General features: G+C 46.1%; 3 protein-coding genes across 3 annotated transcripts; 2 read left to right on the forward strand and 1 right to left on the reverse strand.

Annotated features, from left to right (window-relative positions):
• Positions 1–2,685, forward strand: LOC110524636 (proteasome subunit alpha type-7). Its single transcript, XM_021604480.2, has 7 exons — positions 1–477; positions 835–961; positions 1,209–1,333; positions 1,527–1,649; positions 1,852–1,971; positions 2,201–2,263; positions 2,354–2,685. Exons 1-7 carry the CDS (start codon positions 376–378, stop codon positions 2,447–2,449), a joined length of 756 nt encoding a protein of 251 aa, XP_021460155.1. The 5' UTR covers positions 1–375; the 3' UTR covers positions 2,450–2,685.
• A 153-nt stretch (positions 2,686–2,838) lies between these two features.
• On the forward strand, positions 2,839–14,862 carry taf4b (TAF4B RNA polymerase II, TATA box binding protein (TBP)-associated factor). Its single transcript, XM_021604477.2, has 16 exons — positions 2,839–3,289; positions 3,496–4,155; positions 4,475–4,608; positions 5,098–5,205; positions 5,383–5,550; positions 5,824–5,946; positions 7,971–8,060; positions 8,186–8,401; positions 9,145–9,280; positions 9,649–9,733; positions 9,906–10,075; positions 11,592–11,722; positions 12,356–12,481; positions 12,782–12,838; positions 13,873–13,980; positions 14,628–14,862. The coding sequence occupies exons 2-16, from the start codon at positions 3,507–3,509 to the stop codon at positions 14,772–14,774; spliced, it is 2,448 nt and encodes an 815-aa protein (XP_021460152.2). The 5' UTR covers positions 2,839–3,289; positions 3,496–3,506; the 3' UTR covers positions 14,775–14,862.
• Positions 14,863–15,744: 882 nt separating this feature from the next.
• Positions 15,745–23,231, reverse strand: LOC110524635. The gene is made up of 5 exons (XM_021604478.2): positions 21,608–23,231; positions 20,081–20,274; positions 19,733–19,877; positions 19,266–19,571; positions 15,745–17,146 (listed from the first exon to the last, which is right to left on the reverse strand). The coding sequence occupies exons 1-5, from the start codon at positions 23,183–23,185 to the stop codon at positions 16,985–16,987; spliced, it is 2,385 nt and encodes a 794-aa protein (XP_021460153.2). The 5' UTR covers positions 23,186–23,231; the 3' UTR covers positions 15,745–16,984.
• Between the last annotated feature and the right edge of the window lie 69 nt (positions 23,232–23,300).

Below are 23,300 nucleotides of genomic sequence, written 5' to 3' on the forward strand. Positions count from 1 at the left end.
TCAGGTCATGAGCTACAGATTTGGGTATGTAATTTTAGGAGAAAATTGAAAAAAAGGGGTCTAGTCCTTGGCAAGGACAGGCTCGTGGTAATGGCTGGAGCAGAGTAGTGAAATGATATCAAACACATGGGTTCAATGAATTTCACCACTGAATACCTCAAAATAGCTAACTAGTTTACCATTTAATTGTAAAATATCTCTTCTTCAAATTGATGTTTTGTGGACGTCCGGTTAGTCCTTTCTGTCCAATCGCACCAACCGCTGGTGTGTAGCTTGAACCGCATGCGCAGATTTGTACCAGTCAAAATCCTCAGCGGTTTATTTGGCTAACAAGTGAATACTTCTTCGTATTTTAACTTTTCTTAGTGGTTAGAGATGGCCGCTAGATATGATAGAGCTATAACAGTATTTTCCCCCGATGGACACTTGTTTCAAGTGGAATATGCACAAGAGGCTGTGAAAAAAGGCTCTACTGCGGTGAGTGTTATTACTACTAGCTAAGTTAGCTAGCTAGCCAATTTAGCAAGGCTAACGTTATCTTTAGTAACTTTTCACTCTCTTGCATTTGTCATAACGTTACTTCATTTGCTTTGTGAATTTGACCTGACAATTGATAGCTGAATTAGCTAGATTAGATGATTATTCAATATAGCTAACTTGCTAACAACGAGATACACATTCAGCGGGGACAGCATGACTTGCATGTAATTGCTAACCCTCCAACTAGCCCAGCTAGCTAGCAAACAGGTTTTGTTCAACGTTGTTTTTATTGCAGTCGCAATGCGCATTTCAGAACATGGTAATATGCTGACTAATCATTGTTATTTTGTGCAGGTGGGCATCAGAGGGAAAGACATTGTCGTTTTGGGTGTTGAGAAAAAGTCTGTAGCTAAACTCCAAGACGAGAGGACTGTACGCAAGATATGTGCACTTGATGATCATGTCTGTATGGCATTTGCAGGTAAGACCATCCATTTACTCACACACCCAGTCCTAACCACCTGTTATCAGTCTGATTCGCCTAGTTAGCGAGTTTTTATTGAGCCTTGCTGTAGTTCTCACTGGTTTTCAATAAACTTTGATTTGATTTCAGATGCAGAACTGGTTTTGTTAGTCGAAAAGCAGGTATTTTGTGTCAGTTTTGAGTAAAAGGCCTGAAATGTAGAATGTTGTGACTCAGACATTGTCCCTCTCTTCTGTCCTTCTAGGTCTGACGGCCGATGCTCGTATCGTTATCAACAGAGCCAGGGTGGAGTGTCAGAGCCACCGGCTTACTGTAGAGGACCCTGTTACTGTGGAGTATATCACACGCCACATTGCCACACTCAAACAGGTAGACTGCATGCAAAACACACTGGTATGAACATGCTTCACTGCCATAGAAATGAATGTTTCTTGGTAGTGGTAGTCATCCTGGTTTCATTGTTTTCTTCCATTGGGTGCCTAATGAACATGATCCAGGCAGTCTCTCACACAGTCAAACCCATTGAGTAAGTGTGTGTCTCTCTCTTTATCCCCCCCTTCAGCGCTACACACAGAGTAATGGACGCAGACCTTTCGGTATCTCTGCTCTGATCGTGGGCTTTGACAACGATGGAACCCCACGACTCTACCAAACGGACCCATCTGGAACATATCATGCCTGGAAGGTGTGTAACACTGTCCTCTCTCTTATGTATAGTAGATCACACTCTGCTATCCTGCTAAATGGGTAGAAAACATAACACACAGGCCCGCACACTAATGCTGGCATTATCCAATCTGTTTGGTGAATTTTTCACTTTGGGGGTGTGGTTTATTCTTAGTGTTCCATTTTCTATGTGTTACCTCTCTCGAACTTCTCCCCTGCAGGCCAATTCTATCGGTCGCAGTGCAAAGACTGTCCGGGAGTTTCTGGAGAAGAACTACACAGACGAGGCCATCGCTACTGACAACGAGGCTATAAAGCTGGCCATCAAAGCCCTGCTGGAGGTAGGCTAACATAAGGCACTAACATTTGCTTGATTCACACTAGAAGGCCAACAAGGCAAGCTGTACTAGGCTGGCCTGATTACCCATCTACCATAGTTTCTGGAAATGAAAATATCTGAGCCGGGAACAATATGGTTTATGTTGACCCTATAATGTGAATTGGGCAACTAAGTCACTAATGGGTGTTGATGGTAATGAACATGCTTACCTCCTGACCCTATGCTTACAGGTTGTTCAGTCAGGAGGAAAGAACATTGAGCTGGCAGTGATCAGGAGGAATCAGCCACTGAAGGTACACACACAAACACTAAAAGCAGTTAACTGAACAATTAATTCTCATTTGAAATCATTACTAATTCCCTGTTTTGTACATCTTTATCAGCTTTTGGAGTCTAAAGAAATTGAAACCCTTGTGGCTGAAATCGAGAAGGAGAAAGAGGAGGAGGCAGAGAAAAAGAAGCCGAAAAAATCTACATAAATCAAACTAGTCTGTCACATGACCTGTTTTCAGTTTGTGTGAGGATAGGATTCAATAAGGGTGAACACAAACACCCCCTTTATCCTAGACACAGACTCGTCTCCATTTTATATATTTTGTTCTGTAGTGTGGCTACTACTGTTATGTTAGCACATTATTCTGACCCTGAACTGAAGCATTTGACTCAAATAATGCTTTTATAAATTGAACCTTGAATAATAAAGATTGTGATTTTATTTTTGACTGCTCAAAGGGGTATCATTACCATGTTGTAAAATAACTGTTACTCATAGGCATTGTTGACCTGATGGGATAATGAGATGTGAGTGCAGTGCATTCTTATTTGCTTACATAGGAAATAGAATGGAACCAAGAGATGCACATTTTCATTATGGATGATTGCAAATAGTACTGCTTTGGGCAATTTAGTTTTGTATTGGGCCAGTAACCGAAAGCAAGGTACTTAGCCCTAATTGCTCTGGATAAGAGCATCTTAAATTACTCAAATGTAAATGTGCTGTAGCCTAACATTTGTGTGCAAATAATGGGTGTACACAGTGTTTCCAGAACTGATGTAGTGAAATTGAGTATAGTTCAAGTGCTCACCTTTGGGGATGCTTGGCTTCCAGGCAGCATTTATTCTCCGGGAAACACCGGTATGACGTGCAGGTGGCTCATATTTCTGCGTCATCGCGTAAACCAGCCAATGAGAGTACAGTATAACAGAATCCCTCGCGCTTTCAGAGCGCAGTGCAGACTCCGTATGCACGCTACACATGGCTATAAACTCTTGGTCACTTGCTGGGCGCGTGGGTTTGAAGATGAATGAACACGACTAAGGTTAAACCTGCGATTTTTCATGTTTTTCTGTGATTCCTAGACTGGCATTTCCAACAATTCACTAGACCTGTTCCACTTGCTGTTTATTGGTGGTGCTAGTCAGTTGCCCGCTAACTAGCGACAAAAAGCAACTACCAAAGGATTGCTATGGTGAGGTCATCTGAGAGATATTATTGCAAACTAAGTTATTGTATGTTTCAATTTAGATCTCAAAGTCATGCCAACCACCGAAAACTCCGCAAATGAAACTCCAAATCAGGCAGAGAAAAGTGCCTCCCCGGCAAACAGTGGCAGTGGAACAGCGAATATCTCGGACACTATTGTGCAGGTGGGAGCGACAGTCAAAGCCCCGACACCTTCTGCCAGTTGCCCTGCAATAGCCCCCTTCATTTCGAAAGGTACAACGAAAGACCCCGACCCTGCCCAAACCCAGCCACAGAACGCAAATAATGGCACCCAGCTTCCGTTGTCCGTGATGCAAGTTGCACCTACTACCGCAACCGTGACTGTCGCACCTGTCCAGGCAAGCACTCAACCGGTCACGTCATCCACAACCATAAAGTCAGTTGTGAGCAACCTGCCTCCAACGGTGGTCATGATAACCACGGGACTGAGACCCATTTCTCCGATGGTTGCGGGACCGAGAGTGAGCTCTCCAACGGTGACCATGAGCGCACAGCCACCGGTGCGCATGAGCTCTCCTTTGGGACCAGCGGTGACTCGAGTTGCCACCGCGACCCAGGTACCGGGGAAGGCTGCAGTGATAGCCATACCAAGACCAACAACTTTTCAGCAACCAGCTGCATCGATCAGACCCCCACAGACCACGTCTGTCCAGCTTCCAGCCAACTTTCATATCCCGCCAGGTGAGTGCCTGACCAGGCATCACCTGGAACTGATTGAAAGCAAAATGGAGGGAGGTAGGAGTAGGGATATTGGAGAAAAAAAGTGCAAATGAGCTAGTGGATCTTTCTTGATTCATCTTTCCTCAATTCCTCACAACCACCAATCCTTCTCAAACCTTATTGGAGAAGTTCCAAGGTCCCCCCCCCCCCCCCTTGGACCTTCTCCTCCAATGCATTTTGAGGAAAGAGGACACAATGAATCAATGAAAGATTAGCTGGCAAAGTGTGTAGAGGTCGTCTTAAGGGGCACTTTTTAACATAGACACTGTTCTGTCGACAGGCATGGTGCTCATCCGTAGTGACAGTGGCCAACTGATGCTGGTGTCCCAACAAGCTTTGGCTGCAGCCCAGGGCCTCGCAGCCAGAACTCCTGGCACTGGGACCTCTCCTAGCCCAAGGCCACCAACCACACAGGTGTGTGTGGGGGGTGGCTCTGTGTGTGTGTGTGTGAGTGAAACTGACAGGTGTCTTATCATACTATGTACCTACCTGGAAGATGAATGTGTGTATTAGGGCTGTAACTGTGTGTGTGTGTGTGTGTGTTAGGGCTGTAACTGCGTGTTAGGGCTGTAACTGTCTGTGTGTGTGTTAACCTGTGACAGGTGTCTTATCATAATATGTACCTACCTGGAAGATGAATGTGTTTATTAGGGCTGTAACTGTGTGTGTATTAGGGCTGTAACTGTGTGTGTGTGTTAGGGCTGTAACTGCGTGTTAGGGCTATAACTGTCTGTGTGTGTGTTAACCTGTGACACTTGTCTTATCATACTATGTACCTACCTGGAAGATTAATGTGTGTGTTAGGGCTGTAACTGTGTGTGTGTGTGTGTGTGTGTCTGTTAGGGCTGTGCACTGGATTTCCGCCTTACTGTGGATACAGATTCAGCTGTTATGTCATTAAAGGTGTCTGCAGCGACTGTCGTGAGAAAAGCTGAGAATCCAGGTGTGATCAGAGTGCCTCCTCCTCCTAGCCCCCATGTGACCACAGCACAGAGTACACCCATGGTTAAGGTACGCTGGTCTCAACCAATGGTCAAGGTCTGGTTTAGTGTGTTATTTAACTACAGGTATGGTTTGATTTGTGGATAAAGAGTGGTTAATTTAGTGGGGTAACATTGGACATTACTACTATGACTTTTCAGTTACCATTTTCTGTCTGCATGCGTGTTTTGCTCTGCTTCACTCCAGGTCGTAGGGGTTGCTCCGACCCCTCCTGCAGGCCAGATCCAGATCCCCAGGCCTATGATCCGCCCAGTGGCCCCTGTCACAGTCACCCGTTCTCCTGGCCCTGGTCCTCTCATCATCCCAACCAAACCCACCAACACCCCCAGGGCCACACCCCCGACCATCACACCTGTGAGTCAGACCGCTGACTGGGATTGGCTAAAGCTATTGTTTAGCATATCTCTGGGTCATGTTCATTAGGTTGTAATGCTACATAAAGTTCAAATAGAAATGTATAGTGTAAAAATAAAAAATAAATGATTGCCAGGTAGGTGGGGAATTTTGTCAGCTCTATTCATTGCATTTCTATTAGCACATTTCACTTACCTGGATACACCCAAGGTTAGTATGTCTTTCTGTTGCTCAGTGTGACCTCTGACATCTCCCATTATGCTCTCTGTTCAGGAGGTCCTGGAGAATGTGAAGAAGTGTAAGAACTTCCTAGTGACGCTGATCAAGCTGGCCTCTAGTGGAACCCACTCTGCTGACATGGCCAAGAACGTCCGAGAACTCGTCAAGAGCCTGCTGGTACACACACACACACACACAGTATAAAATAAATAATACAAATACCGAACTACAATGTGCACTACCATTCAAAAGTTTGGCGTCAACTAGAAATGTCCGTGTTTTTGAAAGAAAAGCATTTTTGTCCATTGAAAATAGCATCAAATTTATCAGAAATACAGTGTAGACATTGTTAATGTGGTAAACTTTTGAAAGGTAGTGTATGCTCACATTTTTTGGGAAAATTCAATTATTTTATAATACAATTTGTCAGAAAGTAAAGGTAAAATGAATGTTATGTCCTTAAATAATTTGGGCACTGTGTGCTTAGGGTCATTGTCCTGTTGGAAGGTGAACCGTCACACCAGTCTGAGGTCCTGAGGGCTTTGGAGCAGGTTTTCATCAAGGATCTCTCTGTACTTTGCTCCGTTCATCTTTCCCTCGATTCTGACTAGTCTCCTGGTCCCTGCCGCTGAAAAACATCCCCACAGCATGATGCTGCCACCACCATGCTTCACCGTAGGGATGGTGCCAGGTTTCCTCCAGACGTGACGCTTAGCATTGAGGCCAAAGAGTTCAATCTTGGTTTCATCAGACCAGAGAATCTTGTTTTTCATGGTCTGAGTCCTTTAGGTACCTTTTGGCAAACTCCAACGGGCTGTCGTGCCTTTTACTGAGGAGTGGTCTCCGTCCGACCACTACCATAAATGCCTTATTGGTAGAGTACTGCAGTTACGGTTGTCCTTCTGGAAGGTTCTCCCATCTCTACAAAAGGAACTCTGAAGCTCTTTCATATGTGGCACTCAGGTTCTTGCTCACCTCCCTGACCAAGGCCCTTCTCCCCCAATTGCTCAGTTTGGCTGGGCGGCCAGCTCTGGGAAGAGTCTTGGTGGTTCCAAACTTCTTTGATTTAAGAATGATGGAGGCAACTGTGTTCTTGGCAACCTTCAATGCTACAGAAATGTTTTGGTACCCTTTCCCAGATCTGTGCCTTGACACAATCCCTTCTCGGAGCTCTAGGGACAATTCCTTCAACCTCATTGCTTGGTTTTTGCTCTGACATGCACTGTCAATTGTGGGACCTTTTTTTTTATATAGACAGGTGTGTACCTTTCCAAATGATGTCCAATCAATTGAATTTACCACAGGTGGACTCCAATCAAGTGGTAGAAAAATATCAAGGATGATCAATGGGAACAGGATGCACTTGAGCTCAATTTCTAGTCTCATAGCAAAGGTCTGAATACTTATGTAAATAAGGTATTTTTTTTTAAAATTTACATTTACGTTTTCGCTTTGTCATTATGGGGTATTGTGTGTAGATTGATGAGGGAAAACATTTATTTAATCCATTTTAGAATAATGTTTTAACGTAACAAAAGGGAAGGTGTCTGAGTACTTTCCATATGCACAGTATTTACCTATTAGAAACTATTTGAATATCAGACTCACAATTATAATTACACAACCACACTCTTACCAAGAAATGTGCTAAATGTGATGGTAGACATTTTTGAAGAAGCAGAACTAAAAAAGGATTAAGGTGACAACCCCAAATGTGATCTCATTGAAAAGCCCAACGTGTCCTCTAAGGTACAACAGGACCTAACTCAGTGGGCTTAGAAATACGGACCAAAAACGACGTACTGGGTCTCAGGAGGATATACTGTAACATTTTAGAGTAAGACTAAAATACATAAACCATGCCTTCCAATAATGAGAAAGTAAAGTGTGCCGTGGCCTTCCTGTGAAGAAAATGTTTATGTAGGGAGTCAAACCTGTGGCCTAGGATTATAGAGTAAATAAAAATAGAAGTGAAATTTGAAACACTTATAGGATAACAGCTCAGCATTGTGTACTTAAAATGTAATATGGTCTGTTTGTTAATCGTGAAGTGTGAATGTACAAATATGATATTTAATGGGGGTTTAACCGGGTTGGTAACCAGGGAAAAGCACACTCACATGCTCACACTACTTAAATAATCACACATTCGAATGCTTTCTCATACACACTTTTTCCTGTCTCTCTCTCTTCTCCTCCAGGATGGGAGACTTGAACCTGAGGAGTTCACTGACCAACTCTACCGTGAGCTCAAGTCTTCTCCCCAGCCCTACCTGGTACCCTTTCTCAAGGTGATGTGATCAGAGAGAAACACCAACACACAAACTGGACATTCTCTTACTTATTCATCTCCCTCTCATTCTCTGTTCTTCACTCACTCTCTCTTTCCTCTTCACTCCTATCTCCATACCTCCAGAAAAGTCTCCCAGCTGTGCGGCAGCTCACCCCCAACCCACAGCTCTTCATCCAGGAGGTTGACCAACCGAAGCCACAGGCTCCAGCCACCTCCAAGGCCCCGGCCTCCAAAGCCCCGGCCCCCACTGCAGGCCGCACCCCTACCCTCCTCTCCACCAACTCTAGGCCTGCCCACCTCAGCGCTGCTAGTGGCCAGTCAATCAAATCCACCCAGCTAGTAAGCCAGACTCTCAATGATTACCCAAGCATCAGGCAGAGGTTTCCGTCAGGATATAAGTTATCCATTTTTTTTAACGCAAATGCCAATCATGCCTATCCTACTGATCACACATATACCTATCACACAAACGCCAAGCATGATCCCAGGTCAGGGCTCCTATATTCTCCGGTCTATATCCATTCAAAAGTTCTGGGCTTGGCGACTCCAACCCTGTATAATGTACCTGAGGTTTACATAGTAATCCAGTTAAAGTGTAATATAGATGTAGAGTCCCTGTTGTGTAGCTCACTTCTCAAAGTTCTTCTCTGCACTTTGTCTTCATTCTCTCTCTCCTAACACACGGAGCCCTGAGGTTAGGCCTAATTCCGTTAGAGCCTAGGCTGAGGACTAACTAGGTTACAGCTACTGCTCCCAAAATGAGGATTCACATCAGTTCTCTTCTGCACACAGACAGACTTCCCTCTGCAGAGAGACACACACAGCTCTCTCACCTTCAGAAGGGAAACTTGTGGCAATATTTATTCAGATTTCCTGTCATGTTGATTACGTAATTAACAGTGTGACGAACAGCTCTGTATGAGTGGATGTAGTTGTGTTTGTTTGGCGTTTTAGGAGCATCACACTCAGCATTATTCTTCAATCCCTGAGTAGATCATATACCTGTCCAGATGGTCTGGTTTGTGAATGGTTTGTGTTATTGTGTTCGAGGCTCGGTCTGAGGTGTGTTTGCCCCACCACAGGTGATCCAGCAGCCTAGAGGTGTGGTGTATAAGCCTGCTGTGACAAACCCCACCCCGGCCCGTACATACCTGTCTGTTCAGAACAGGAGCCTGGCCAAACCTATGGTCATTCAGTCAGGACAGTACTACAACACAGGTAGGACCACACTCACCTGACAGTCTCTCTCACACACACACAGACACAGGTAGAACAACACAGGTAGAACAACACACACACACACACAGCAACACAGGTAGAATAACACAGGTAAAACCACACACACACAGGTAGAACCACACACACAGCAACACAGGTAGAACCACACACACACAGCAACACAGGTTGAACCACACACACACACACACACACACAGCACTACAACACAGGTAGAACCACACTCACCTGACAGTCTCACACACACACACAGCACCACAACACAGGTCAACCACACCTTACACGTCAACTGACTAAGGCCATTTTCTCCTCACTACTTTGTGTTCTCATCTTCCTTGTTGTCCCCCTAGGTGCTGTTGTCAGGCGGACTCCTTTCCTTGTCCCACCGCCTCCAGCCCAGAGACACGCCTTCAAGGACAGTGTTGGTTCTTTCAGGTAACACATACATATGTGACCAGAGCCTGTTGTACTGCACCAGAATGTATGGAGGGTCCAAATATTTTATAGCTATTCACTGAACGCTAATTCACTCTAAGCCAGACCCGAGTTATCTTGTTTGTCTGAGGTAGATTTTTTTCTGTTAACTCTGTTTACTTGCTTACCTCAGGGAGGAGGATGACATCAACGATGTGGCCTCCATGGCTGGGGTCAACGTGAGCGAGGAGAATGCCCGTATCCTAGCAACCAACTCTGGGCTCGTGGGCTCTGTGGAGCGATCCTGTCAGGACAAACCCTTCCTGTCCCCAGCCCCGCTGCTCACACACATCCTCCACACTGGTACCCACAATCCTTCTCTCTACCCACAATCCACCTTGCTGCTACTCTCACACATCCTCCACACTGGTACCCACAATCCTTCTCTCTAACCACAATCCACCTCGCTGCTACTCTCACACATCCTCTACACCAGTATCCACAATCCCTCTCTTTTCCCACAATCCTCTACTGCTCACACACATCCTCCACACTGGTACCCACAATCCTTCTCTACCCACAATCCACCTCGCTGCTACTCTCACACATCCTCTACACCAATATCCACAATCCCTCTCTTTTCCCACAATCCTCTACTGCTCACACACATCCTCTACACCAGTATCCACAATCCTTCTCTCTACCCACAATCCACCTCGCTGCTACTCTCACACATCCTCTACACCAGTATCCACAATCCTTCTCTCTACCCACAATCCACCTCGCTGCTACTCTCACACATCCTCTACACCAGTATCCACAATCCCTCTTTTCCCACAATCCTCTATTGCTCACACGCATCCTCTACACCGGTACTCACAATCCTCCTCTACTGCACACACACACATCCTCCACACCGGTACCCACAATCTACCTCTACTGCGCACACACATCCTCCACACTGGTACCCACAATCCTTCTCCACTGCGCACACACATCCTCCACACTGGTACCCACAATCCTTCTCCACTGCTCACACACATCCTCCACACTGGTACCCACAATCCTTCTCCACTGCTCACACACATCCTCCACACTGGTACCCACAATCCTTCTCCACTGCTCACACACATCCTCCACACTGGTACCCACAATCCTTCTCCACTGCTCACACACATCCTCCACACCGGTACCCACAATCCTTCTCCACTGCTCACACACATCCTCCACACCGGTACCCACAATCCTTCTCCACTGCTCACACACATCCTCCACACTGGTACCCACAATCCTTCTCCACTGCTCACACACATCCTCCACACTGGTACCCACAATCCTTCTCCACTGCTCACACACACATCCTCCACACTGGTAACCAGTAAAGATGTACAACTTCTGCACTCCTTCTGTGCTTTAGATAGGCGTCATGCCTCTGGTCACCTGCAGGGAGCAATGTTGACTAGACATGGACCTTTCTTAACCTCAGATACAGAAAACAATGAATCTCTCCCTCTCGCCTCAGTGTTTCAGAATTGTAGGAGAAATGAGGAGAATGGAATTAGTGTGGCGATGTCAAAATGTTCAGAATTAAAGGTCTATATGACTGTAAGGCGTTACACTGGGCCATACGCACTACCCTCTGTATCACTGAGGCCAAACTTCCTGCCATACAGGACCTAGATACTAGATGGTGTCAGAGGAAGTCCCAAGTCATAGACTGTTCTCTCTGCTACCGCACGGCATGTGGGACCGGCGCACCAGGTCGAGGTCCAAAAGGCTCATTAACAGCTTCCATCCCCAAGCCATAAGACTGCTGAACAATTAATGAAATGGCCACCCGGACTCTCTCGCCTTCTCTCTCCATCGCTCTCTCTCTCAGGTGAGAAGTTTGGAGTGTCCGAGGTGGGGTCAGACGTGGTCAGTCTGGTGTCTCACGCCACACAGGAGCGTCTCCGAGACCTGCTGGAGAAAGTCACAGTGGTGGCACAGCATCGCAAGATTGCCCTCAAGGTGTCCTACCCTGGCGTCACTATATTATACACACTACAACAGCCCTACCCTGGCATCACTATATTATACACACTACAACAGCCCTACCCTGGCATCACTATATTATACACACTACAACAGCCCTACCCTGGCATCACTATATTATACACACTACAACAGCCCTACCCTGGCATCACTATATTATACACACTACAACAGCCCTACCCTGGCATCACTATATTATACACACTACAACAGCCCTACCCTGGCATCACTATATTATACACACTACAACAGCCCTACCCTGGCATCACTATATTATACACAAGCAATACAACAGGGGTCTCCAACTCTGCTTCTGGAGAGGTACTTGGAGTACAGGCTTTTGTTCCAGCCCAGCAGTAACACACCCGATTGGAAAATTCAACTTATCAAGCACTTCTCTTTGCTGGACCGTGATTAGGTGAATCGGGTATGTTAGTGAAGGGCCGGAGTAAAGTCCTGCACATACAGAAGCTCTCCAGGAGTTTAGAAACCCTGCACTACACCATTATTATCATTATGATGCCCTCATAATACACACACTACAACTGTAACAGCATTTCACAACTTGTACTACAGCTCTTGTAGAATCCCCATGGTCTCTCTGTGTAGGAGGACTACAGTCACGTTCAGACCAGTGATGTGCGTTCCCAGCTCCACTTCCTGGAAGAGCTGGAACGTCTGGAGAAGCAGAGGAGAGACGACGAGGAGAGGGAGACACTGCTCCGCGTCGCCAGGGTACATGTTGCAGACTAATTGGGTTTCAGTTTTGACAAGGGGTCAAGAAGCTACTCAGACATGATTTGGATTATTTAGCATTTTGTGGTGAATGAGTGCGAGTGATGGGTGCTACATTATTCATATTAGTTACTGTGTATTAAGTTCTTGGAATGAAAAACAAATATTGACTGTATGATTATAGTATGCTGAGGACATGGCTGCTCATGATTACTTAAGTTGTCTGGTCTAGATGAACCATTGTAGAACCCTGCTGCCTCCAGAAGGTCAACATCTGTCTGTTTCGTTTCTGCTTCACAGAGTCGCTGTAACACCGATGACCCAGACCAGCAACTACTGAAACAACGGGCCAAAGAGGTTTGTGTGTTAGGTCATTGTGTGTGCGCTTGCTTTACTTGAAATCAGACTGTCATTTCCAAACAGTTTGAGGGAAGCCTGTTCCCAGGGAAGGACAAGTAGAACACACACATCAGCTCATTAAGGTTCTGTGCTGTTACTGGTAGCCTCAAAATGAGCTTCATTTTTAGATTCTTTCTCCTCTTCAAAGTTATAGCTCAGTGGTGGAGCATTTTCGAAAAGTTTTACCACATCTAACCTAATAAATACTTTTTATTAGTAATGTTTGGGAATTCTATAGTGCCTGCTATTTCTTAGACTAATTGTTCATTTAGTAAATCAGATTGTGTGTGATGTTTGGCTGAGGGGGTTGTAGGGGCTGAGGCTGTAGCTAGATGAGACAGAGCCAGCGGTAGGGTACTGGTAATAAAGAGGGAGGAGAGACTGAGGTTGTTTTCTCTCCGTTGGTGGATCGCTCACGGCAACAATGTTCCCAGAGGTCTCTCCACGGCAACAGCAGAAATCAACAAAATAGTTTCATTTGCATACCCAGCCTGTGTGGGTGTTCAGACTCACCCTACGCACGCACACACACATCCAAGCCCCAGAGAAGGTACAGCTGTAATTGGAGCTAATTTTAATGGAGCCTGTTTCTGGGGCTGGAGTTGAGGCCTGCGGCAGGCACAAAGTGGAATCAAATTAGAACACCTACGGTGTGTGTGAGGTTGTCTCTATGTGACCTTGACAACATTATACATTAATTGGTTGAGATTTGGCTTGTGTGATTCTTTATTGGCTCACTGTATATCTCACTGTATATCGTTTTATGGAAATTACCCTAGCTTCAGTGTTTCAGTTATTACTTTATGAGCATTCAGCTTCTCATCCTATAGAGCAGCAGTTTCTTTAACTTTGTCTTGGGACCCCAAGGGGTGCACATTTTTTAGATTAGCACTACATAGCTAACTCAAATATACAAAGATGGATAATGAGTTGGGGGGGAGTTTGGGAAACCTTGCTTTATAACCCCCCCCCCCCTCTCCCTCTCTCTGTAGCTCCAGCAGTTGGAGCAGGCTCAGCTGCAGCACAGAGAAGCCAACCTCACTGCCCTGGCTGCCATCGGACCTCGCAGGAAGAGACCACTGGACTCCAATGGAAACCAGGTATGTACAGTATGCGTGTGCGTTATTATACTGAAGAGTGGATGGAGGTTCTTGGTTATCAGTGTTTTTATGGTATCTGTGGCAGATTTTCAATCTTTGAAATCAGGTGGGCAGGGGGTGTACCAGGTGGGCAGGGGGTGTACCAGGTGGGTAGGGGATGCGTATATGAGGAACACCTGTGTTAGTGTCACTGATAAGAAACAACATTCAGGGGAGACTAGACCTGTGACGCGAAGGAGCAGACATGCGCAGGACTGTTAGTTTAGGTTAAAGTGTCTAATTGAATGGAGTTTATTTAATTCCCTGGCCTGCAGGCGATGGGTTTAGAGATGAAGCTCTTTAAACTGAACACATTAACCGCTGCCTTTGAACTGCGTTACCCAGAGGACCCTGCAGCCTGAGGAGCTTTCCTCTCCTGCCTCCTCTCCCTTTCCTTTGTAGCGCTACAGGGCCTTCCTTTCTGCTCTCTATGGCATCACCTCTGTGTGCCAGAATTGGAAGGAGAAACGGCGGGGGGAGACGGGAAGCTGTTTGGCATAATGGTAATGTTGAAAAGTTTAGGATGAAATCTTTATCTGTTGGGCCGTTCATCTTTCTTTTTTTCTCTCTCTCTTTGTTGGTGTTCACCCCCCCACCCTTTCTCTCAGGTGGGGCCAGGTGGCATTATGTCAGTACTACAGAGGGCTGGGGTTCAGAGAGTGACTGGGGTCTCTCTGAGGGACCTACTCTTCTGTCTGGAACAGGACCCTCCTCTACGACACTCTCTCACTCTCTACAAGGGCCTGCTCAGATAGTATCTCTCCCCCACCGTTTGTGCCAGATTCTGTGTGCCTTACCACTCTTTCAGATGTATATTATATTTATTTTTATTTTGTTATTTTTGTTATGTATTTTATTTTCTAACAATTTGTAGCACAGTCAGCAATGTAACTGAATTCTGCTGATTCATGCTGAGAGAGAAAAGATTGTAGTCAGGTTGGCAGGACCAAACATTTTTATAGTACACTTTTTGAGAAGGGCAACTCTGTGAGAGAAGAGGTCATAACAGTAGAAGTCAGCTCTGTGTTACAGCCTAAAGCAGTGACCCTCTGCCCTTAGTGTGATTCAGAGTGTTCTGTGGTGAAGTCATTGACTCTTCCTTGTTTTTCAGTTTCATGCTAATAATATCATTCTTTAGTTTGATGTTTACATGGTTGACCTGATGATTGTAAACCTGTGACAATTTAAAATAAGTTAATAGCAAACCCTAGTTGAGTGTCGTACTGTGTACTTTTACAGTCTATCAGGGATTCTTTGTTTATTTCCACATTACTCACACATTTTCATGACAATGTTATGCTCCATAATTGATACCTTTTTAGGTTGTCACTTGGAGGGAGAAATAGTGATCCTTCACGGCGTGTGTGGAAATGTGTCAGAGTTGTGGATGTGTTTGAGATTCATTATTCCGCTATCTCTGAATACAGAAGAGAGGCGCTTTAAGGCACAGAACTACCTTTTGGCAATGAAATACAGAGGGTGGAAAGAATGAAGTGGATCAGAATTCTTTCAGCTGAAAAGGCTGCTGACCAATAACTTTACACTAAGCTAGGCAAACTGACCGTGTGCCAGTTAAAGAAGGATCTGATAGTGGAAATGAATGCTGACCCTTAATGTGGAGGTTAGCTACGTATACTGTTTCATATAACTGTTCCAGTTATAGCAAATGGTTAGGGAGTATTTTAATTCATGTGATTACTGATTGATTAGGTGATTGCTGAATTATTGATCATCGTCGGCAACGTTAACAAGCTCATCATATGTCCCACTGCTTCCTGTTCCTGTCTCAGATCAAAGACAAGCCCCTCCCTCTGACAGCTTGTCAAATCCAGGAAGACAAAGGCACTTTAGTGTACTTAATATTCATGCATTGCTTATAGATATTCATTAACTACTTTCTGCTAAACTCTGAAGCAGGTGGAATATTTACCATGCCACCTAAAATTAATGCAAACCTCTCCCTTAACTTTCCGGTTTCAATTATACGGTGATGGTAGGTTTGTCATCTGATCTGTGATTGCTAGCCTAACTAAAATGAACATTTTAGTGAATATTCTCATTTACAGTTTCCTGAATAACTAATAGACACACACACATGCAGACTTTTTTTTGTATGAAACATGTTTTTACATCCTTTTGGTACATTCGTTTATGAAATCAAATTTCCTTTAGTGTGACAGACAGTTTTGATACAGATCTCAAGTCCTCTGCTGCTCAAATGCTCAGCATAAAACATGCAACAATTCAATCTCTGACAAGACAAATCTCTTTTATCATTGTGCTGAATATAAAGTGTAGAAGAACCTCTTCAGAATTCCATTGTCATAATATTAAGACTTAACATGTGAAAACCATATTTTTGGTTTATAAAAATTTCAACAACAAAAAAAACTTCCACGAGTTCCTCGTAATAACTTTAGCTTCACAGAACCATATATTTCATCTATTTAGTTTAGGCTGGGTTAGATTTCCCAGACACTTGTGCTTTTTAACATTCAGCTGCAAATCGTCCATGTTCATTAGTGTCGTTTCTCCATTTCAGAGTTTCAGTCATGACCTCATCCCATTATGTGATTATTTACATTATTGTAAGAATCTTAATGAATCCACATAGTATTATTATGACACTATAAAACAGAATAATCCTACACGGTAACATGAGTAGTATGATGATAGTGCTAATGTTGCTTCTCTCTATGCTATAGGTCCCTGCTCATGGGGAGAGGGGTCAGTCACTATCTGCGTACCGCCTGGTTAGTGACTTCCATAGTTCATTGCGGTGAGGTCATAGTTCTATTGCTCTCCTTTGGTGTAGGTACAATCACCGTTTCATCATGGCAATACCTATGTCCACAAAATTCTAAAACAACTATTGGCGTTCCCTTGGAGATGGAGGCGTCGCTTTCTGGATTCTCCTGACCAATTATCCACTGACCCCTGACCTCTGATCTGACCTGGGTCGGGCTTAGTCCAGTGCTTCCTGTTTGATGCGGATGAGGGTGTGGCCACGCTGTCCGTTGCTACTTCCCTCCCTGCGTAGGACGTACTCGCTGAACTGGGAGGAGTCTACTCCCCCGCCACACGCCCCTGCTATCTCGAATCCTCTCTGTTGCAACCTCTCCAACACCTGTCAATCAAACACATACATTACAGACACCGTACACACACACACTTGTGGTCAGAATAACCACTCGGGTAGACACAGACTCAGATCTCAAGTTTTAATCACATTCACAACAATTATTTGGGGTTTGACAAAAAGAGAATACACAATGAATCAGGTAATTGGTGGTCTGATACAGTATGTATGGAAGGTCAGTTGACTGTGGGGCAGAGAAGTGATTTCAGAGGGGCTGATTCAGGGTCCAGTTATACCACAGTCATACAGGACTCCAGTTTGTGGAAGAGAACCAATGTGTGAATATGTGCAAATGTGCTACTAACAATAGCACAGACAGTGTCCATAGGGCCCAAGTTCACTCATCTCTCTCTTTAGCAAGACTCAGTCTGACTAAAGAAGAGCCAGCCATCTCACCCTGTCCTTCCCTGACCTAAAAACCAAGTGACAGACAGGCAGATCCTCTCTATCGCAACAACTCACACACAAACACAGATGCAAACCCTTTTTCTAGTGCAATATTATGTGCATCCCAAATGGCACCATATTCCCTATGTAGTGCACTATGGGCCCTAGTTAAAAGTAGTGCACTAAATTGTGAATACGGTGACATTTTGTATGCAGACATTCTCTCTAGCTGCAAGATGGCATTCCATTAGTATACACTGAAGGAGCATCTGTACCTCTATCCTGTCTGCCTCGCTGTCTCGCTCTGTCGCCCTCTCCTCTCTTTGTTTGTTGCAGGCAGTAGGCTAAATTAGAAACCTCTGTCTGCCTCCATCCCTCTCTCTCTCTGCCTTGAAGGCTCTGCATGGTCAAACCGACATCTGCAGTGGCCGTACAGCATTTACTGTGATGTGGCCTCCGCAGAGATCGGAGCATTCATACTTCTTGCATGTCACAGAGCAGGCCAGAGCTGTTTTAAAGAAAGTTGTCAAGGAAGTGAGTTTGTGATTATACAGGACGTCCCGCCTCCACCTACCATCAACCAATCATGTCAGTGCAGTGCTATAAGGAGCTACTCTACATGACAAAAGGTATGTGGACACCTGCTTGTTGATCATCTCATTCCAAAATCATGGCCATTAATATGGAGTTGGTCCCACCTTTGCTGCTTTAACAGCCTCCACTCTTCTGGGAATGCTTTCTACTAGATGTTGGAATATTTCTGTGGGGACTTGTTTCCATTCAGCCACGAGCATTAGTGGGGTTAGGCACTGATGCTGGGCGATTAGGCCTGGCTCGCAGTCGGTGTTCCAATTCATCCCAAAGGTGTTCGATGGGGTTGGGGTCAGGGCTTTGTGCAGGCCAATCAAGTTCTTCCACACCGATCTTGACAAACCATTTCTGTATGGACCTCGCTTTGTGCACAGGTGCATTGTCATGCTGAAACAGGAAAGCGCCTTCCCCAAACTGTTGCCACAAGTTGGAAGCACAGAATCATCTATAATGTAATTGTATGCTGTAGTGTTATGGTTTCCCTTCACTGGAACTAAGAGACCTAGCCCGAACTATGAAAAACAGCCCCAAACCATTATTCCTCTTCCATCAAACTTTACAGTTGGCACTATGCATTTGGGCAGGTAGCGTTCTCCTGGCATCCACCAAACCCAGATTCATCTTTCGGACTGCCAAGTGGTGAAACGTGATTATCACTCCAGAGAATGTTTCCACTGCTCCAGAGTCCAATGGCTGCGAGCTTTACACCACTACAGCCAACGCTTGGTATTGCACATGGTGATCTTAGGCTTGTGTGCGTGCGGCTGGAAGCCATGGAAACCAATTTCATGAAGATCCCGATGAACAGTTCTTGTGCTGACGTTCCTTTCAGAGGCAGTTTGGAACTCTGTAGTGAGTGTTGCAACCAGCAGACGCAGTAGCCGATGGCCACGTTTCATATCTAACCAGGATTAGTCTCTCTTTCTCTGGCTGGTCTGGCCCTCTTGAGGTTATACTATGCTTGTGCCATGGGTACTAGTTAGTGGGATGTTACCTATACAGAGTTGAGGTGAGTTAATGTGATGTTATGAGTTGAGGTGACGTTATCTGTTAACTTAGTATTTTGGGTTGTTGTAGGGTATTTTTATGGTTATTCTATGCAGTGTAAGGGTAGTGTCTGTCATGTTACCTGTACAGAGTTGAGGTGACAGTATCCGTTGAGTGGGAAGCGTATGACGTGAGTAGAGTCATGATTCCAGCCTGCGTTCAGGGAGTTACACATGACGTCCCCGACCTCTGGAAACACCTCCTCGATCAGAGCCCTGTCCCCACTTAGAGTGATCCTCTCCCCCAGCTCTGGAGCTACACGCACCACCACACACTCACACACACGCCACACCTTCCTGGCCTCGCGCTCACTCCTCCAGCGTTCTAATTCTGCTTGTAGTGGAGATAGCTGGAAGAACCTGGCCTCCTCATAGAGTAGAGAGTACTCCTGTAACACACACACATGTACACAGACATGCACACATAAACACAATGATCATCAGATTCTTAAAAAGAAAATGTATCCCACAAAGCTTCACATTATATGTTATAAGTGTGCAATTACAGACAAGGTTTTCCAGGCCTGAGTGCAGGGTCAGATAAACTCACTTTGAAGTCGTCAGGGACGAGCAGTTTTGCCGTCCGCAGGAAGTTGAGGATGTAGCGGAACATGTGACCGTCTCGGTCTATGAAGTAGTGCTGCTTCAGACTGTCCAACACTATGGGCTCTGTCCCGTTGAACAGACGACCAATCCTGGGGGGAAGGGGATATCATTGAGATCATCATCAGAGTGTACATGTTTGAGGGGATCAGTTTGAGCAAGGCCAAGCGTAGAATTGCTAATCTTGATCACATAATGAGTATGTATTTGGGATGCAAGGTCATTTGTAGATCAGTGATTGCATTCCACTTCAATGTAGTCAATCTTAAACACCCTATGTGTGTGCGAGTCTTACCGTGACTCTGGGTACTTGGTCAGTGTCGCCAGGCTGCTGGTGTACATGTGACCTCCTACGTCTATGTGTACAGGGGCGTTGGTTTTGGTGAGCTGGGCGGGGGTGGGGATGCCCCCTATACCCCCTGAGCCCAGCGGAGAGGCAGGGGACTGGGAGACCAGTGGCCGGCTGGCCATGCTGCTATTACGGCTATCCTGGGAGAGAAGAAGAAGATACACAAATGTCCAACTGAAATTTGTCACAGGTATTGTGTGTGAACATAGCACACAGTCATTCCCTGAGTGACTAAGTAGAGACAGGACACTAGTAAAGAGTTGTAGACTGGGACTTCATTCATACTCCGTCAACGTTTTTAGTACAATTAACTCATGATGCACTGAACAACATGACGCAGAGTGGTTTTGGCCCTTTTCAGTGTCTGTCTGTCAGGGCTAACTAAGGACAGTGGAGTGGGCTGAGTGTTGTTAAAGAAACTCAGATACCGATATGAGTCTGTCTCCTCCTCTGCTATACAGGTTCCAGGTGAGACAGGTGAGGACATTCCTGTAGAGGAAGGATTTAAACACCTTAGAAATGCTTCAAGTAAGTTTTCAGCTGACAAGCTATGAAGTCTACTGGTCAGCATTCACTGTGGTAAGTGCAGTGAGGGAGAAAGACAGCCATGGCCGAAGGCAGTCTGCCTCTTAAAGCTGAGAAACCGGTAAATAGTGAGATAGATGGATGTATAGCTGATAAAGCAGAAAACAGATGAGCAGTGCTGCAGCAGACGTGCATGTCTCTAGGGTCACGACAGGCAGGCTCCTCTGAGAGGAACGACGCAAAAACATTAAACTCATTATGATACTGGATAAACACGCACATTCACACACACTCACCCACACAAACACAATATTTTTTTCATTAGGGGAAAGAGGCTTGAGACAGCCTGTCGTACTATTGTTCATTATAGTGCCTGTGTCTCAGGAAAATGTGAGCTTTAGGCAAATTGGTATAAAATAAGTGTGTGAGTGAGTGAGAGCTTGCACGCTCTGGCACTCCCCCTGCGGGCTCCACTGTGGTGCATGGTGGGTAATTGTGGGCCTGGGGCGCCATCACCCATAGCAACAGACAAAATCCCAGAGAGAACTCACTCATGTGTCCTCTACTCTGCACTCACAGGCTTGTCCCAAATGGCACCCTAACCTCTATACATACAATGAACTGCTTTTGACCAGTGTCCATAGGGCTCTGGTAAACAAATTGTGCACTATATAAGGGAATGTTGCCATTTGGGACTCTAACACAATGTTCATGACCTCTTTACTAAAGCACCTAGAACACCCAATGACAGAACTCACTCCTAAACAGTACAAACACACACATCTTACTGGTCAATACTTCCACAGTAAATGGAAAATTATCTAAATCATTACATTTATGCATAATCTGTGGATGCTTTGGAGACTAGTAAGGTTATTCTACATTAAATTTAGAAGACTGCTGATCAATTAAAAACCTGTGTTGGTGCAGAGTGTGAAACAGTGTTACCTGCGCTGCTACCACGCCAGCTGGTAAAGGAGCGGGCGGCTGGCCGTGGGGCTCCGGGGCTCGGGTGTCCACGGGCTCGGTACCGTCCACTATGACCACCGGGGACTCTCCGCGTTCCTCGGAACGCACACAGAGCTTCTTAGGTGATGGAGGTCCAGAGACGTCGCCGGGGCAGTGAGAACGACATTTCCTTGTCGTTCTCTGCGGCTTCAGTTCCACTGCGTCCGTGACCTGTCGGCTATAAGGGATCACGAGCTGGAGATAAGACTGTGCGCCACCATTGACCGTTTCCGAGGCAACGTGAAGCGATACTGACTTTGACCCGATACCAGCGATGCTGTTGAGCGTTGCTATGGAGACTGCGCCGATGCAGTGGTTGGTGTAGGTCTTTGAAAGCTTGGCAGCACGCGACAGCATCTGCATCCTCGTGCCCAGCAGGTTTTTACCGATTGCTTTGTTCTCGTACCATGTCATGTCGCTTAAGCAGCAGTGGTCTCGCGGGCGCTGGAAGAACGCTTTGCACAGCGGGTTCCGTTTCGAGACATACTTCACAAAGCTGGCATACGGACAAAACTCCGTGGCCGTCTCATACATGCGCGGCAGAGTATCATCATCCGTGTCTGGTCTTTTTTTAGTCCAGGACGCCGAGCGAGACTTGTGATACGGCCCCAGCGCTTTGAAATAGATAAACTTTCTCCCATCCTCGTCTATGGCTAGCCCGAATGAATCCTCCTCCAGCTCGCGCTGATTCTCTCTCCCCCTCGTGCAGAAATACATACATGTCTCGAACCACACTTTGTTGAGAAGCCCGAACGGCGTATCGGTGTTAAACACACTAGAGGTGTAGAGTTTTCTCAGGTCCGCCCGCGTAATAGCCTGTTTTTGCACAACGGGACCGGCACCTTGCTCCTCCAGCTTTCTGATGACTGCGGCCAGGGTCAGGTTGGCGCTGCGCAGTTCTGGGTCCTTGGTGAGGTCCAGGGTGCGACAGTAAGGCGGCTCATTCAGGTAGCGGTTCAGAGAACTCCGGATGCTGATGAGAGAGGACTTGCTGTAGAGCTGGCCACTCTTCGATCGCGCCTCCGCGTAGAAGGAGCGCAGGACCGCGCACAGCGCTTCCTTGTCCAGAGTTTCAAAGTCAGGACTTTGGGCTTTCTCACTCAGGTACTCCCGGAAGATCCTGACTGCGTACCTAGTAGCCAGGCGAGTGTTCTCGCTCAGTCTGGAGCGGTCAGACCGCTGCAGGTCTCCCTCCGGATCCGAGTCCAGTCCGGGGATGTGGAAAAGTCTGGGGTCCGCCCCCGCTCCCATCCCGCTGCACTGGTCCGTACTGCCCATACGGACCGCTTCTGTCTCCATAACCGAGCAGCTGCCGGGGTCCACACATTCTGCCTCCCACTCCAGCTCGACATCCTCCTCGTACTCCCCCTCCTCCTCGCCGGTGATCTGCACCTCCTGGATCTCATCCTCTTCCGCCTCGTCTCCGCTCCTCTCAGTCTCTGGGCAGCTCATGTGCTCCACCCGCTCTGTCCCCGCCGTGTCGCTAGAGCAGTCTGCGCTGCCAGGCATTCTCGCCATATTGCAGTCTGTGTAGCAGTCCTCAGGCAGAGCGCATGCGCTATATTGGACCGCAGAGCTAAGAGAGCTTTGTGTTACTGTTTAGTGACCTTCAGCTAGGCACGCGCTCTTAAAG

This window comes from Oncorhynchus mykiss, chromosome 5 (genome assembly GCF_013265735.2).
Source record: "Oncorhynchus mykiss isolate Arlee chromosome 5, USDA_OmykA_1.1, whole genome shotgun sequence".
Taxonomy (NCBI): domain Eukaryota; kingdom Metazoa; phylum Chordata; class Actinopteri; order Salmoniformes; family Salmonidae; genus Oncorhynchus; species Oncorhynchus mykiss.